Source organism: Agrilus planipennis, unplaced genomic scaffold (assembly GCF_000699045.2).
Source record: "Agrilus planipennis isolate EAB-ADULT unplaced genomic scaffold, Apla_2.0 scaffold284, whole genome shotgun sequence".
Taxonomy (NCBI): domain Eukaryota; kingdom Metazoa; phylum Arthropoda; class Insecta; order Coleoptera; family Buprestidae; genus Agrilus; species Agrilus planipennis.
This window is the reverse complement of record NW_020439022.1, coordinates 165,903-183,170: the sequence shown is the minus strand read 5'-3', so window position 1 is coordinate 183,170 and position 17,268 is coordinate 165,903. Positions and strand designations below refer to the sequence as shown.

The window sequence follows — 17,268 nt, the reverse complement described above, 5'->3', positions numbered from 1 at the left end:
TATAAGAAAGTGAAGTAAGTTGCCAGCAAGGAGGCACTACACATGCCCGTACACTGACGTTGTGTAATTAAGAAACTTAAAATAGCTTAAAAACTAGATTGAAATTTGGTAGTAAGCATACATATCAATTTAAATTATTATGAAGCTTATATATAAAAAAAAAGAAAGGAATGTTAATTTGGAATGTTATATGTCTATAAATTTTTACACCAATTTTTTAGTTCACCGTTTAATGTTTTAAGCGAATCTGGTAGAGCATTAAATGTAGTAGTAGCTACATGTTTGTATCGGCATTTACCACTATTCAATTTGCAATTCGGTAATGAAATACTTTTGTTTCCAGTTATACTTTTACTGGTCAAATACTTTTCCTTGAATGGACTATATTCATAGGTTACACATTTAAATATGTAGTCTTGTTCTATTTTTAACGGTCTAATTTCAATTTTTACTTCTTCCAATTTTTTTTTAAAAATTATTTTAAGTAATCGCTTTTGTAAAGACTGTAGAGGACCCAGTACATTTTTATAAGCAGATCCCCAGACCAAGATGCCGTAAGTTGCTGTGTTGTGGAAAAGAGCATAATAAACATTTAATAATTGACTAGTGTTTAGTAAATATCTAAGTCAATGAAAAACGTACAACAGGTATTTTGTTTTTTTTATAATGCTACTTATATGAATATCCCAACGTAATTTACTGTCTAACTTAAGTCCTAGATAACCGATCTCAGTTTTCCTACTAATGTCAGTTCCATCAACTGTTACTAAAAGTCTAAGGGTACTGAGTCCTCATATTTACCAAAAGTCATGAAAGAAGTTTTTTTAATATTTGTTGCCAGTTTGTTCATATAGAACCAGTAAAATATNTTTTTCTTTTAAATTATCTATTTCGGTTTGATTATTTTCATTAATATTTTCAGTTTGATTTGAGTTCAATTGATTTAATCTGTTTATTTCAGCCTTGAGACATTGACTTTCTTTTTTGTAGTATTCTTTTCTCTCCTGTGCTGACAACAAATCATTATTGCATTTATCCAGTACATTTACTAATTTACACACAATATCTTGAGATCCCTGATTTAATCTGATGTATTTTGCTAGTTTGGACGTTAGTTCATCATTGCACCCACAAATTACAAATATTCCACCAACTCCTTGTATTTTTTTTCTTTCTGCACAACTAATATGAAATACTGAACTACACAACAGGCAAACACAAACTCCCGATTTTTGTTTATCTTTGCAACATTTAAATTGTATCGGAGACGGCAACGAACCTAGCTCTACATCTGCCGCCATTTTATGACATGAAATGTTAGTGGTCTACTTTAATCGTCAGTGTCCAATGTACAAGTTTGCTCATAAATTTTATATTGCGCTCATCCAGCGTTGAAAACAAATTCTTTTTAAAAAGTTCTTTCAATCATGACATCTTACATTTGTGACTATGAAGATGGTATACGCTTTTTGAAACCTACGTTAAAGGTTACGTAAAAAGTGCGTTATGTGAGGATAAACCAGCGACTCTAAAAAACTTCAGAAAAAAAATCACCCACTGTTTTAAGATTCTATTAAAGAATCTTTGGTTATACAGCGAATTTGGAAATAATTGACTTCCGAATACCATTTTTTTTTTAAGAATTAATGGAATGGAGTTCTTAAGGGGTAAGTCCGCTTCTGTTATTAAACCACATTTAAATATTTATTTATACATCAGTAAGAATTTACAGTGTTTACGAACAAAATTATTTTGTCTTTTTGATTCAATTCTATTAAGTGTTTAACAACTGATTGATGTCTTTAAATGGTGAATCAACTTCCTTCATGGACTGAATATGAGAACGACACAAATTATGCATCAAGCTCGCTATTTAGAATTGATGGCAATATTTCGCTTAACTTTCTAATTTCAACAGGACTAGAATATGATATATAACCCTCGTAAAATTTAGGATATGAAACATCTTGTATATAATTCGGTAGATTCTCAAGTTGAAAAAGTAGTCTCACGTAGAGCCGTATCAGTTCTCGAAAAACTCTTGGAGATTTTATTTGTAAAACAACAATTCGTATCTGATCAATCTTTACATTTCAGAACTACTTCGCCGTATATTCAATGATAGTTCTAGAAATGTAGGCAATCCTTTTCAAAAATCCGAGGTAGATTAAAATAGCTGCCTCAACCGAAATCATCACTGACCCTTGTCAATTAGACGAAAGATTATCATCGCCTAAATGTTTAACATCCTTACCAAAACTGTTAAAACCCATTCTTCTAAGTCACTAAACAATGTTATTGAAAAAGTAAATGAAGAGGAGAAAAGTATTAAATTTAGAAAGGATTTCAATATTCAAAATTGCAAACCAACAGTATGTATGAATGAACTAAACTCATGAAGGTAGAAGAAATTGTCAATGTTGATCGCAGTTCAATTAAATGCAAGTATTGTAAATTTTCTGGTCATACCATTGACATGTTTCAAAAGAAATAAAAATAAAAATAAAAAATAGAAGTAAAAAGAAATTAAAGTAATCGAAACTGAAGTTATATTTAATGATAGTAGTCGATCTGATTGTAAATGTGCATCTCGATACGACGAACAAGAGTCTTCAAAATTAAAACTCTGTTAGTCATAAGCTTAAAGTTAAAAGTTTGTCTATAATAGATTTTAAAATTGACAGTAAAAACAGCGAATTACTGCTTGACAAGTATAAGAATCAAGTAAATACTAAAACGTCAATGGAAATCGCCAGAGTTAATGGCAAAACTGACAATATGTTAAACACAATATATAGAGAAATCAGATTCGAATTACATGTTGCAGATTTAGAAATAAAAACCAATGGATTATTAGGTTACGAGTTCTTTAATCAACATGATAGTATAATTAATTTAAAATAAAATTTTATTATTTATGAAATAAGAAAAGTCCACTTTAAGAGGTTAAGTTATAAGGCAAATTATTACCTCAAAATTTCTAAACGAACAATTTGTAACAAATATGTAGAAAATCCATTTTAACTAGTAGTGTGATCATTTCAATTTGTCTGTTAAATGTAGATAACGAAGGTAACGGTCAAACCACTATTGTAAATTTGAACGATTACGATATAATAATTTCTAATCCATTTACTGAAGTTGAAGAATTCCAAGAATATGATGATATCAATTTCATCAACAATAAAATTCTTTCAAATACGGAACATGACATTAAAATGCTGTGCAATAAAAAGATCTGTGACAATATTAGGTGGAACATCTTATGAATAAAGGAAAAGAAGAAATTGTAAGTACTTTTAAACGTTTCCAAGAAGTATTTTATCTACCAGGATTCAAACTATCATTCACATATCCACATAAACACCATAGATACAAACTAAACCCAACCATTTTTTACAAAAATTTTTGCACTAAAATTCGAAAACACGAATTTGATAAATATATTAAAGAAATGTTAGACCAGAATATTGTGCAGCCAAATCCAAGTTCTTGGAACAGTTCAGTAAAAATATAAAAGATCTGCCTATCGCTTATGGCACCAGGCGCCCTTAATTCAATAAAAACCCAATATTCGACAACTGAGATGAAACTCTTGTGTGGCAACAGCGCATTGCTTCGATGTGAGAGTCCTATTATGCGAGTCATAGCTGTTATTACTACACGTCGTTACACATGATTTTTAGACACCCATTACGATAAAAATGAATTAAATTATTAAATAATTAACATTTGTTCATCACTGATAGTATTGACGTTATTTAAAATACACTTCAACATGTAGGTATTAAGAACAAAATAGAAAAGACAATAGGTTAGGTAAATATTGATACCTACCTATATGAATTTCATTTCGATAATTGTAATTTTATTTAGGCAAATTTCCACACCACTATTGAGGTATTGCCAAGGCGCATAACCTTTTCTTGGGGTTCGCCAATAGCCCTGCAATCCCATTAGAAAAAATTAATTACAATTTGAACTTTTCTGGTTTACGGATTTTTGCTGTCTTACAGTTAGCTGAATTAGAATTGGAGTGGCGGTACTCTTGCTTTCTATAATTTATAATTTTAACGTAATTATTAAGCAAAACATTTGCAAAAGTAGGTAAAATTTGGAAGGGAATATCTTAATAACGTTTTCCACGACTACATATTTTTGAAAATAGTTAATTTTCCTAAAACTGGTTTTTAGTGTTCAGCCCGTGAACATTGTGAGTTTCGTTATTATTTGTTTCTTCTACAATGGCATAAATGTGAAAAAAAAAACTATACTAATATTATCAGATAATATTAGTATAGCTCTTCTTCATGTGCGCCCTATCTGTAAACGTGTGTGTCGTACCTGCGTTCCGGGAAAGCAATTAAACCGTTCAAAGAAAACGAGACTTCTCTGGACGGATGGAGAATGTTCCCAAAAGGAGAGAAGGGAGTATAAATAGGAACAGACGATCGGTGAAGTGGAGTAGAAATAAATTGACCGTTGCAGAAGTGAATCAAAAAATAAATAGACAGTGACAGAAGTGAAATAAATAGAACAGTGAATAGTAACAGTAGTGTAAATAAATAGAATAATTACCTAAGTTAGTAATAATTTAATAGTGTTTTTAAGTCCCTTAGTAATAATTATAGTATAAATAGTTTCTGTCGTTGTGTCTTAAAAGTTAATTTGTTAAACCTACGAACATTACAATACATTAAAATATCGGGTAATGAATCCCAAAAATCACCATACGTTTAATGAAAGTTATCACATAATTCTAAACAAAATTGAATATATTTTTATTCACATAACGGGAAAAAATCGAAAGTATGAAGTAATGAACTAAAAATATGATAAAGCATTTCCAACAGTAAAAATTATCTATCATGAGGTATTTAAAGCTAAAATTGCAAATATAATCATTAAGCTTATCGCAATCTGAACAGAATCGGCCCATTTGACATAAGCTCTGCAACTGTGCCATGCGTTTATTTTCCTCCTGAGTTTTCAGAATCATCATCACACATCGACAGTCGATTCCTTAGTAGTATTTCGGTTGTTTTAAAGGTTTTAAAGCCAGATATTCTCTTGTCGAAAGATGCTATCGTGGGAATGCCCGGTATATTGAGATTATAACACAAAAATTTGACAATTATTTGTGCTAGCATCAGCTAGCTAAAATAATGACACAGTGCGACAACTAGGTCAAAGATATTAAAAAAATAAGTGGTATACAATTTACTTCGAAGTTAATTTCTTATGCAAGCTTTCGTTGACCTTTTCAGACAATATAAAAATATGTTAGCGGTAGCAGATAGCAAAAGTGTATCACACACGTCAGTGTTTTAAAAGAAATAAAACATCTTAAGTATAAGATTGTATATCAGTGTAACAGCTCCCTGCGACGGCTCCGTTTTCTCCGTACGCTTGCAAAGATAGTTTATACCTTAAAAACCTAAATTTTACTGTGATTATAACTATCATCACATCACCTTGTGAAATTGGTTTAGTTTTAGATGTACAACTGTAACAGATATAAAAATGAAAACAACGAAATTAAGACAAAATCCTTACGCCGTAAATTATGTATGTTTTGGTATAATTGATTGATTAATTTAGGAAATTTGTTTTACATCTTTAGTCCCGTTGTGTCTTTTCCTTTAGAGTTCTTCAATTAAAATTTTTATTATTCATTACTAGATAGATAGATAGCATTATTAAAAACATTATGTTTTATATATACAAGGTGCAGTTTTTCTGCTATTTACCTCCTTATTCATATTTTTCTCATCTTATTTAGACCATCCTTTCTTTCCATTTTTATTAATTTTCTTCTCCTGCTATTTTTCTCTTCCACAAGATTTCTCTCATCCTTTTCATGTTGTTCACTCCTTCCAGTTGAGTTTTCCAGCTTTTCGCAGAACTTCCCGTTTCCCCACATCGCTCAAAAATATGTTCAAGCGTCTCTGGCTCCTTTTTACATAATCTGCATAATTTCTTTTCTTCTTCCTCCCAATACCTTGACGCTCTATTTTCGCTTCCCAATCTGAATCTTGCAGTTAATTGTAGGTGGTTTTTTCTCTTTACTCCTTCATCTTTCAAATAATGAGGTTTTTCTTCTCCTTCTTTCCATAATATCTTGTACTCTTGAGCGAATTTCATGTTTCCCATTTTCTCTCTCCTTCTTTGTTTGTCAATATCTTTAGTTAAGTTTTCTAGTTCCTTCCATACATTTCTCTCATTTTCCAGCTTCCATATATAATGTTTGATTGACCATCCTCTCTCCATTAAAAAATTCTTTCTTCCTTTTTTCCATCTTTCCCTTGTGGTTTTCTTTTCTTCCTTCTGCAAAAGCGCAATTTTGTCCTTAACTTTTACACATTCTTTTAGTATTGCGTTGCCTTCGGAATGTAATATTTTTTCTTCGTACTTTAAGGCCCTTTTTGAATATTTTATGGTCAGTTTTTCATATTTAGTTTCTTCCTGAAGAAGGTATCTCGGAGTACTCTTATCTAGCTTGAGTCTCCATTTAATATATCTGTCCTGAATACTTTCGATTTATTTTCTCTCTTCCCATCCCCAGATTTCTGCACCATACATTATTATACTTTCTACTAGTGTCTCGAAAAGAAACATTCACTTTTTCCAGCAATCTCATAAGTTTCTTCCTACTATTCTCCATACTTTTCCCATTGCACTTGCATTCTTTTTCAGATTTTTAATGTGTTTGTCTACTCCATTATTCCTCTGCAATATGAAGCCTAAGTAATTAAATTCTGTAACCTCTTCGATTGTTTTTCCGTTCCATTGGAATTCGACCTTTTTCTTTCTTCCTCCTGCCTTCTTCCCTCTTAAAATTTTTGATTTGTCTGTATTTAATTCCAACCCTCTTTCCTTTATGTATTTGTTGAATTTTGTTAACATTTCCCTCATTCCTCTTTCATTATTTGCTAATAAAACTATGTCATCTGCATATGACACTGACCAAATTTTTTTTCTACCGATTACTATACCTCCTTCTTGCGCTGTGCTCATTTTCTTCTCTAAGTTTGCAAATGTTGCATTAAAAAGTACTGTGCTCAGTGGACACCCCTGTCTTATGCCTTCTCTCATTGATATAATCTTTGATTTTTCCCCATTAACTTCTATCTTAAAGTAAGTTTCCTCATAAATTTCTCTTATCCTCTCTTTTAATTTGTTTTCTATATTTAGCTCTTCTAAGGTCTTCCATATCGTATCTCTTTTAAGCTTATCGAAAGCTCCTTTCATGTCTGCAAAGAAGAGGAAAATTTCACCTTTTTCTTTCTTTATTTCTTCTTCGATGGCCGTTTTAACTATGTATATTGCGTCAATAGTTCCTTTATTTTTCCTATATCCCATCTGCGTCTCTCCTAATGCTTTTTTGTCTTCCAATTCCTTTTCTAATCTTTTCCTAAGTATTTCCGCGTAAATTTTATATCCTGTGTTCATAAGAGTTATTCCTCTGTAGTTTTCCGGTTTATGTCTATCTCCTTTCTTGAAAATTGGTTTTATTATTCCCATTTTCCATTCCTCAGGCAGATCTTCATCTCCATTCCATATTTTATTTAGTATTCCTTGCAAGTTCTCTTGTAATTCCTTTCCACCATATATCCAGGCTTCATTTGTGATTTTATCTTCTCCAGCCGCCTTTTTCTTTTTCAGCTTCTTTATTACTTGTTCTACTTCCTCTTGCGTTATTTCTTGATCTTCATTTTTTTCTATTTTCTCTTCTTTACCCAGCTGTCTTGTTTCTTCTACTACTTTTCCTCCCATTTGTTTAGCAAAGTGCTCAGTCCATTCAACCATATGTATTTTTTTACTTATCTCTTCTTTTTTTGTTCTTTGTTTGTTTATTAACTCCCAGAACTTCTTTCCCGTTTTGTCCTTTCTTGCTTCTGACCAGTCTTTCTCCAATGTCAGTCGTTTCTTATCCTCAATTATTTTTTTGTATTTCTTTTTACATTCACAGTAATCTGTTTTCAGTTCACCTGTTTCTATATATTTTTTCCTTGTCTTCTTTAACTCTAGTTTTGCTGCGTGACATTCTTGATCCCACCATTTCTTTTTCTGGATACTTGTATTAATCCTTATTTTCTTTATACATACCGCTGCTTTTAGCTTTTCTCTGAGTCCGTTCCAATTTTTTGGTCTTCCTAATTCTTTTAACTTATTGTTGTAATTTAAAATATCCTCCTCCGACCATCCTTCGTAGATTATTGTTTTGTATTTAGATCCTTTTTCATGTACCTTTTTCGTTAAAATATTTAATTGCAAGTCTAATCTTTGATGGTCTGACTCATTGTTATCCACTACCTGCATTCTCTCTATCAGATCTTCTTCAGTTTTCCTATTAGTAATTACGTAATCTATTACTGACCTTCCTTTAGTTCCTATGTAGGTTAATTCCCCTTGTTCATCGCCTCTTACGTTTCCATTTAGGATGTACATTCCATTATCTGAAACCCAATTCAGTAGTACCTCTCCTTCTTTATTTACAACCTTATCTTTCGATAGCCTATATTCTTCTGTCATCATTTCACTCTCTCTTCCACCTTTATTTGCTGTTCTTGCGTTAAAATCTCCTCCCATTATTATGTATCCTTCCTTGATATCTTCTAATATTTTTCCTACTTTTTCATAGTTTTCACTCCTTCTATCTCTCATGTATACGCTTAAGATCATAAGTTTTCCTTTGTCTGTGTTTAAATCTAGTTTGATTAGTTCCTCATTTAACTTTTCTATTATTGTAGACTTTACATTTAGGGATTTGCTAAATGCCGTGACCATTCCTCCTTTTAGCCTTCCCCTTTTCCCTTCCCTTCTTGCTTCAACCAGTAAAATATTGTAATTTATCAATTTATTTTCTATTAATTCTCTGTCTTTTTCGTCCGCCCAAGTCTCTGTTAAATTTATTACGTCATACTCCAGTAGTTTTTCCCATTCTTCCTCTAAATTCCTAATACCCGCAACATTCCAAAAGGTTATTTTTAAACATTTTGCTTTGTTATTTTCTTTGTATATTCTTTTGTCGACTTTATTATCTAAGTTGTCTCTTAATTGTCTAGCAATATTACCCGCTATTGTTCCTAATAATCCCCTATTATCTAAGTTGAGCGCATTTTTGTTGGTAATCTGATACTTATTGTCTATTTTATGTTTTAGTTTTTTGGCGTAAGTTTTCCTTCCATTTCGTTCCATACCATCAATCTCTCATCTACTTTTAGTTTCTTGTAACCTATTTTAACAACTTTTCCTTTCTGTCTCTCTTCGGACGCTATCTGCTTTATGCTTTGTTGTATATTTTTCTCATTTTCCGTTAGTTCACTGTCTATATATATATTTGTTCCTTTTAGTTTACTTTTTGCATGTAAAATTTGTTTTTTGTTTTCCCAGTCTTGCAGTTTACTGAAAATAATCTGCCTATTATGTTTTTCTAATTTTTTATTAATTAGTTGCCTTTTTTTATAATGTATTCTTTATAAAGTAATCCTCGAAAGGATCCCTGCTTGAGTTAAGTTGTCTGACTCATTTAGTGCTTTTATAACTTGCTCTGTAAGTTAGTAAAATTCTTCCAATTGTTAATTTTGTGTTTCTATGAGAATATCGAACCCCCATCCCCAATCAGGTAAATCCAAGAATCCCTGGCTGAGTTTAACAAGGAGAATTTTTTTGGTTCGTTGCCGTAGCAAATTGGCCCCTAAATTTTATTCACTTGTTTTGTGTTTGAGTAGTAAATTTCATTAACAAGAAACCCGTAGTTGCGGTTTTTCATTAAAACTTCAAATTTTTTACATCTATAAATATAACCACAGTCGTCTACAAGCCGTGCTGAAGGTTTACTTGGCAACACTGTCGGAGTCCCAGGATTTCCCAGTTAATGAGAGTTACAACTAATATATTGGTTGTTGTGTTTCTTTCGTTGTTCTATAATATTTTAATTTTAGCGGAAATATCGTGCAATAAGGATGTGTTTTAGTGATTAATACCTTTGGATACAGTTTTTAATTGCAGAAGGTAATATTAACTATTAAGTGAAAGAAGTAAAAATGTTTTAGGTCAGATTGTGTGTTTTAGTTGTAAATTTTATTGTTTATTTCATAGCAAAATGCCTCGTCGTGGTTGTGTTACCAGTTGCAATTCAAATTATAAATCATCTTTAAAATGTAAGTTTGTCCATATTTTTATTCCCAAAAAAATGATGAAATGCGAAAAAAATGCATAAGTGCTATACCTCGCAAAGATTGGACTCCATGAAAATTTCTGCAGTTTACATGCATCACTTTAACGAAAGTGACATTATAAAAACACTAAAAGAAGTATCCACTGCCGGTCATGTTTTGAATGTGCTTTTAACATATCCAAAATTACCAGAGAAAATTTAAATTGTTGAAAATTCTCCCTTAAACATAAGTCAGTTTATTGAAATTTTTAATTCCCATTATTTAATAAATTGTGATTTAGGTGGCTCCTTAAAAATTTACGTTTCAGGATATGCAGTTCATTCTGCTTGTAAAAAGATAACTTGCAACAATTGTGTTTCGTTCATAATAAACAATAAAGGCTCGTTCATTGGGGATATTTATTTTGATTATTTAAAAAGGGGAGGACTTTCTGTTCCTACTGATAATATTAGTATAGCTTTAACTTTTAAGACACAACGACAAAAACTATTTATACTATAATTATTACTAAGGGACTTAAAAACACTATTAAATTATTACTAACTTAGGTAATTATTCTATTTCTTTACACTACTATTACTATTCACTGTTCTATTTATTTCACTTCTGTCACTGTCTATTTATTTCTTGATTCACTTCTGCAACGGTCAATTTATTTCTACTCCACTTCACCGATCGTTTCTTCCTATTTATACTCCCTCCCTCCTTTTGGGAATATTCTCCAGCCGTCCAGAGAAGTCTCGTTTTCTTTGAACGGTTTAATTGCTTTCTCGGAACGCAGGTACGACACACACGTCTACAGATAGGGCGCACATGAAGAAAAGCGCCCGCGGCTAGTCGGCGAATCGATAAGCCGCTAACACACACGTATACCCGATCGCACACAATCACGCTCGTGGTCGCTACACTGCCTCCTCCTTAAGGATGTTTCGTCCCGAAACATTTTTACTTTCCGTTTCGCAGGATCATGCCGGAATCTGCAATTCTCGCCTTCACGACATCCACTCCGGGAATAGAAGTAACAGTCCACGGTCTTCTCATGATTGGTCCGATTCGGGTTATTACTGCAAACCAAAGTGTCTATTCCAAAACGGCGCAACAGGACTTCGATAATGTTCCGTACGATCCTCCAATCTAGGTTATCCAGTCCACAACCAAGCTTCGGAATCGCCAGCTTCTGTAAATTATTCTTCAGAAGATGTCCGCGGAGTTCCATTACTGCGTCCCAAAGGTCTCTATAAGTTGGGTTATCAGAGCATGTTTCTTTAGTTAGCAGGTAATAGATATTGCGTCGTCCATCAGGCAAGCACAACAGTGTCTTTCCCTTCTGTACTTGGTCTTCACGATGTTCCAAACTGCCAAAATCTGCGTTTGAACTCGGACGCGACACCACGGCTCATTCTGAGATTCTTTGAAACGCAATGGGACAGAGAATATTCCTTGGATTTAATAAAGAGGTCTCGTCGGATTTCTTGCGTCACTCCAAATTTCCTGTTAACACGGGGGCCATCCTTCATGAACTCTTCGAATGTTGGCTCGGAAGGAGTAGTTCTTAATAATCTGGCCCGCGCCTCCTCTTCATTTGCACCGGCGAATGGAGCCAAGCTATTAAAATGTAATACTTTCGGCTTCCCATTTGGAGTTTTCTTAATTCGGTAGATCACGTCGTTAATCCTCTTCACTATCTCATAGGGTCCTTCCCAATTCTGTTGGAACTTAGGTGATAGTCCACGGCGACGACGAGGATTTTACAACCAAACAAGATCTCCAGTTTGGTAACCACCTGCTGTAGCCTTGATTTCGTAGTTTTCTTTAATCCTATCACTAGTAATCTGCGCATGCAGACGAACCGACTCGTGGATATCGTTAAGCTTTCTTCGGAGGTTAGTTACATAATCTTCTCCAGCCAAGTCATCTCCTGGTTTACAGCCGAATTTGAGGTCACAAGGTAGTCGTAACCCTCTTCCAAAAAGGACACTGGCAGGTGTTTGACCAATCGTTTCGTGGACAGATGAACGGTATGCCATTCAGAATAAAGGCAAATAGCGGTCCCAGTCCCTTTGGTGGTCAGACACTACCTTGGAGTGATATGTAATTAAGGTCCGGTTCATTCGTTCAACCATGCCGTTCGATTGTGGATGGAGTGGAGTGGTTCGAGTTTTCTTTATTCCTAGGAGCTCGCATATTCCGGAGAATATAGCCGATTCGAAATTCCTCCCTTGGTCTGAGTGCAACTCCAAGGGCACCCCAAAACGACTGGTCAACTCTTTCACCAGCTCCTCAACTATGGTTTCCGACTCTTGGTTCGGAAGGGCATAGGATTCAACCCACTTGGTAAAATAGTCCATAACGACCACGATATACTTGTTACCTTTCTCGGGAATGGACCCGCCACATCGATTGCGATTTGTTCGAAGGGGCCACCGAAATTGTATTGACGCATTGGCGCCCTTGGCCTTTTCTGTGATCCATTACTCGCAGCACAGGTGGTACACTTCTTACACCAATCCTTGACATCTTCCTTACAGTTCACCCAATAAAATCGCTTTCGAACTTTCCCAAGCGCCTTATTCACTCCAAAATGGCCACCAGATGATCCATCATGAAGATACTGCAACACGTCTCCAACCTTGTTTCGAGGAATAACCAGTTGCTTCCTATCTTCCTCTCCATCTGGACTTTCAACAACACGCTTCAGGATGCCATCCTCCAAAACCATTGAGTCCCACTGAGCCCATGACGATTTTAGTACTTGGGTACAGGAAAAAACTTGCTGCCACGTTTGCCGTTTTCTGTCTTTTTTCCATTCCATTATCTTCTTCAAGTCCGAGTCGTTTTCTTGGTCGTGTTTTATATTGTCGGGTAACCATTCGTCATCTATTACCGTGACGCGTCGAATTGCCTCTTCGTTCTTTTCCATTCGATCACACTGCTTCCAGACTGCTTGACAAGATCTTCTGGAAAGTGCATCGGCATTCATGTGTCCGGTTCCAGGCCGGAGCTCTACGTCAAAGTCATATTCCTGTAGCTTCTCAATCCATCGAGTTACCTGGCCCTCCGGATTCTTGGATTCTTGAAATTCAGAAGCCACTTTAAAGCTGCATGATCGGTGCGTAGGGTGAATTTTCGTCCATACAGGTATTTATAAAAATGTTCTACACCTTTGACTACAGCCAGCATCTCTCGCCTAGTGACGCAGTAGTTTCTTTCGGCTTTTGATAAGGTCTTGCTAAAATAGCCGATTACCTTCTCTTGGCCATCTTCTAACTGCGAAAGAGCGGCTCCCTTTCCCACATTGCTGGCGTCGGTGTCCAAAATGAACGTTCCATTGGACCAAGGATATACCAGGACAGGGGCTGTGATTAAAGCCTGCGTCAAAGTGTCAAATGCCGTTTGACAATCCGAATCCCAATGAAATTTGCGGTCACTTTCGGTTAAACGTGTCAAAGGTTTGGCGATATTAGCGAATCCATAAACATAGCGACGATAATAAGTGCACAATCCCTAAAAGCTTCTTATGTCTTGGATATTTTCAGGCACTGGCCATTGTTTCACGGCCTTTGTCTTCTCTGGATACACACGGCCACGCCCTTCGCTGATACAACATGACCCAAGTAAGAAACTTCCTCAAGGAAAAGGTGGCATTCTTCGGGCTGAGTTTCAAATTGGCCTCGCGTAACCGCTTAAAGGTACTTCCAATCACTATGATGTCATCCAGGTATACCAAGCAGGTCCTTCTAATTGGATTACTCCATCAACCTTTCGAACGTCGCCGGGGCATTGCATAAACCCAAAGGCATAACTGTAAACTGCCAAAGGCCCGTGCCGATCGAGAATGTGGTCTTTCCCTTGTCGGCAGCATCTAAAGCAACTTGCCAGTATCCGCTCTTCAAGTCGAGTGTGGAAAACATTTTCGAACCAGAAAGCATATCCAAGGTGTCATCAATCCGTGGTAGTGGATAACTATCTTTCTTAGTTACATTGTTCAGCTGGCGGTAATCCACACAAAAACGGGTTGTTCCATCCTTCTTCTGTATCAATACTACCGCTGATTTCCATGGATTTGAGGATGGCTCAATTATGCCGGTCTCCTGCATTTCGAGGATTATTCGCTCTGCTTCTTCCTTTTTGGCCAAGGGTAATCGTCTAGGTCTTCGACGAATAGGCTGCGCATTACCGGTATTGATCTTGTGTTTTACGATATTGGTCCTTCCCCTGCCATTCTTGTCAGTCTTAAAGTCGTCGGCATTCTGACAAAGTAGATGTTGCACTTTGAATTTCTGCTCATTGGTTACATTCCTACAATATCTGTCAATCACTCCACTTATTTCAACAGGTACTGTTTCAGAATTTACCTGCTGTTGACGTCGAGTATTTGGGGAAGGAGTACTTTTTCTACAATGCCTCCTCGTGTGACCTAGTTCGCAGCAATTCCAACATTTTAGCCTCCGTGTTTCTTTATCGAACTTGGAGATGACTCGGCAGACGGTTTCTTCTAGAGATTCTGACGAATCCGTTTCTTCACGCAGTAGCAGAACCCTTCCCTGTCTGCTATAGGCCCGTTTAACGGTTTTGTACTCCAATGCATGAAGCAATGCATCAGCTAGCGTCTTAGGTCGGTCAAGGCGTATTCGTCTTTGGGTGTCACTGTCCCGAAGTCCATCAGTAAATGCCTCCACTGACAACCTTTCCATGAATTCTTCTGGAGTATTAGGATAGGCAGTCGGGACAGTCTCGCAATATCAGCCTCGAATTCTTGTAGGGATTCCGTTGGTTTTTACTGACGGGTTTTCAGTTGGATGTGATGCACCGCTGTTAAATGAGCCTCGCCTCTTCTGTTTTTTGAATATTCTTTTAAAATTTTTCTTGCCATTTATTCTCCAAACTTCTACTGTTTTCTTCCAATTCACGTTTCAAGCTTTTACTATTTTCTTCCAATTTATCTTCCAAACTTTTACTGTTTTCCTCCAATTTACGTTTCAGACTTTTACTATTTTCTTCCAATTTATTTTCCAAACTTACTATTTTCTTCTAATTTGTTTTCCAAACTGTTACTGTTTTCTTCCAATTCACATTTTAAACTTTTACTATTTTCTTCCAATTTTTCTTGTAATTTATTTTCCAAACTTTTCCTGTTTTCTTCCAATTCACGTTTCAAAATTTTAGTATTTTTTTCCAATTTCTCTTCTAATTTATTTTCCAAACTTTTACTGTTTTCTTCCAATTCACGTTTCAAATTTTTGCGACAATTCGTCTTCGAAAAGGAACATTTCAGGATCGTGGCCATCCTTTTTCAACGGGTCCGCGAGCCGCCACTGAAGTTCCGCTTTGTTACCACTTGTCGCCTTATCGCGTTCTTCCAATTCTCTTCTTAACTCGGCTACTTTTAATTCATACAACTTCTCTGCCATTGTAATGTCTTAGTCAACCCCCCACCTGACCCAGTTGTAATGTTCGTGGGTTTAACAAATTAACTTTTAAGACTCACAACGACAAAAACTATTTATTTACACTAATTATTACTAAAGGACTTAAGAACACTATTAAATTATTACTAACTTAGGTAATTATTCTATTTATTTACACTGCTGTTACTTTTCACTTCTATCACTGTCTATTTATTTCTTGATTCACTTCTACAACGGTCAATTTATTTCTACCCCACTTCGGCGATCGTCTCTTCCTTTTTATACTCCCTTGCCTCCTTTCGGGAACATTCTCCAGCCGTCCGGAGAAGTCTCGTTTTCTTGAACGGTTTAATTGCTTTCCCGGAACGCAGGTACGACACACACGTTTACAGATACGGCGCACATGAAGAAAAGCGCCCGCGGCTAGTCGGCGAATCGATAAGCCGTTCACACACACGTATGCCCGATCGCACACAATCACGCTCGTGGTCGCTACACTATCAATGATTGGTGTAATACGAGAAAGTACAGAATATATTATTGATTGACTGATGTCGTTTTGTTTGTATTCTCTTGTACATTTTGAGACGCACTGTATATACTCAGATAATGCAAGCCCCTTCAATCTAGCCATCCAACCACCCGTACGCTTTTGCCATTACTTAGGTACACCGTGCACATCATCCCATGCTCCTTTAACTTACGTCTTCGTTGTCATTAATGCAATTCATACGCCGGAATAATTTAATGACATGTCTCTTCCTACGGACGTGGGGGATGGGTGACTTCGTCGGGGGTTGCTTGCCGCTATAATATATGTAGCTTCCATCCCATCCGATCCATCCATTTACCTATGTACGAGTATATTGCGATGTGTTCGTCCTCTTATTTTCTGTCGTAAAGTGGAACGAGATGAGGCGGATGATGGTGGGCAGGTGGATGGGGGGTGGATAGTCAGGCAGACAACGGCGATGATAATAGTGAGTGTAGTAGTAGTAATACCAGCAACTAACCGTTATGATGTGCACATCTATGGATGCATGCATGCATGTATGCACTTGGAGAGATGATGCAAGAGATATCGGAAATTTCGGAGATCGTTTTCGAAGGAGGCTGTGCTTGATTGAGCGGAACCAAGCACGCGAAATCTAATGACTGACTAGGAAACAAGGAACAGGAGGATATGAAGATAATGGCGAGCACCAGAAAAGGAGCAACAAAGGGAAAGAACGGAGAAACTTTTGTAATTGCTCCCACCACATACGATTACTACACGATTTTGTATTATTGGGAATGAAATATATTCATTTTTATACATTTGGAGCAGGGGTGCAAATGCACCCCGGACCAAATGACTCAACAAATGTGAAAAACAAAAAAGAAATTTGGTTACATCGCACCCCGGGCCAAAATCTTCAGTCCGGCTCTGCTTCTAGGTGATATAAACGATCTGAACGAGTGTACATCAGGTAACAAATTCCGGTCAGTTCATACCAACTACATAATACAGGTATACGAGGGTGGATTGATAAGTTTCCGGCCTAACCAAGAGATGACGCCACTAGGCCTACCTTGAGGTGACATTCTATAGTACCATCCTTGGATAGCTTGTAGCTATAGTTTCAGCCCGATCTCCTTGCTAGTGTAGGTTTGACAGCACGCTGAACAAGACGCCT

General features: G+C 36.0%; 2 protein-coding genes across 2 annotated transcripts in view; one reads left to right on the top strand and one right to left on the bottom strand.

Annotated features, from left to right (window-relative positions):
- LOC108741980 (disintegrin and metalloproteinase domain-containing protein 11) overlaps positions 1–17,268 on the top strand; it is a 248,754-nt gene that overhangs the window by 116,251 nt on the left and 115,235 nt on the right. The window lies entirely within an intron of this gene.
- On the bottom strand, positions 6,914–9,440 carry LOC112904964. The gene is made up of 2 exons (XM_025976346.1): positions 7,399–9,440; positions 6,914–7,351 (listed from the first exon to the last, which is right to left on the bottom strand). Exons 1-2 carry the CDS (start codon positions 9,199–9,201, stop codon positions 7,343–7,345), a joined length of 1,812 nt encoding a protein of 603 aa, XP_025832131.1. The 5' UTR covers positions 9,202–9,440; the 3' UTR covers positions 6,914–7,342.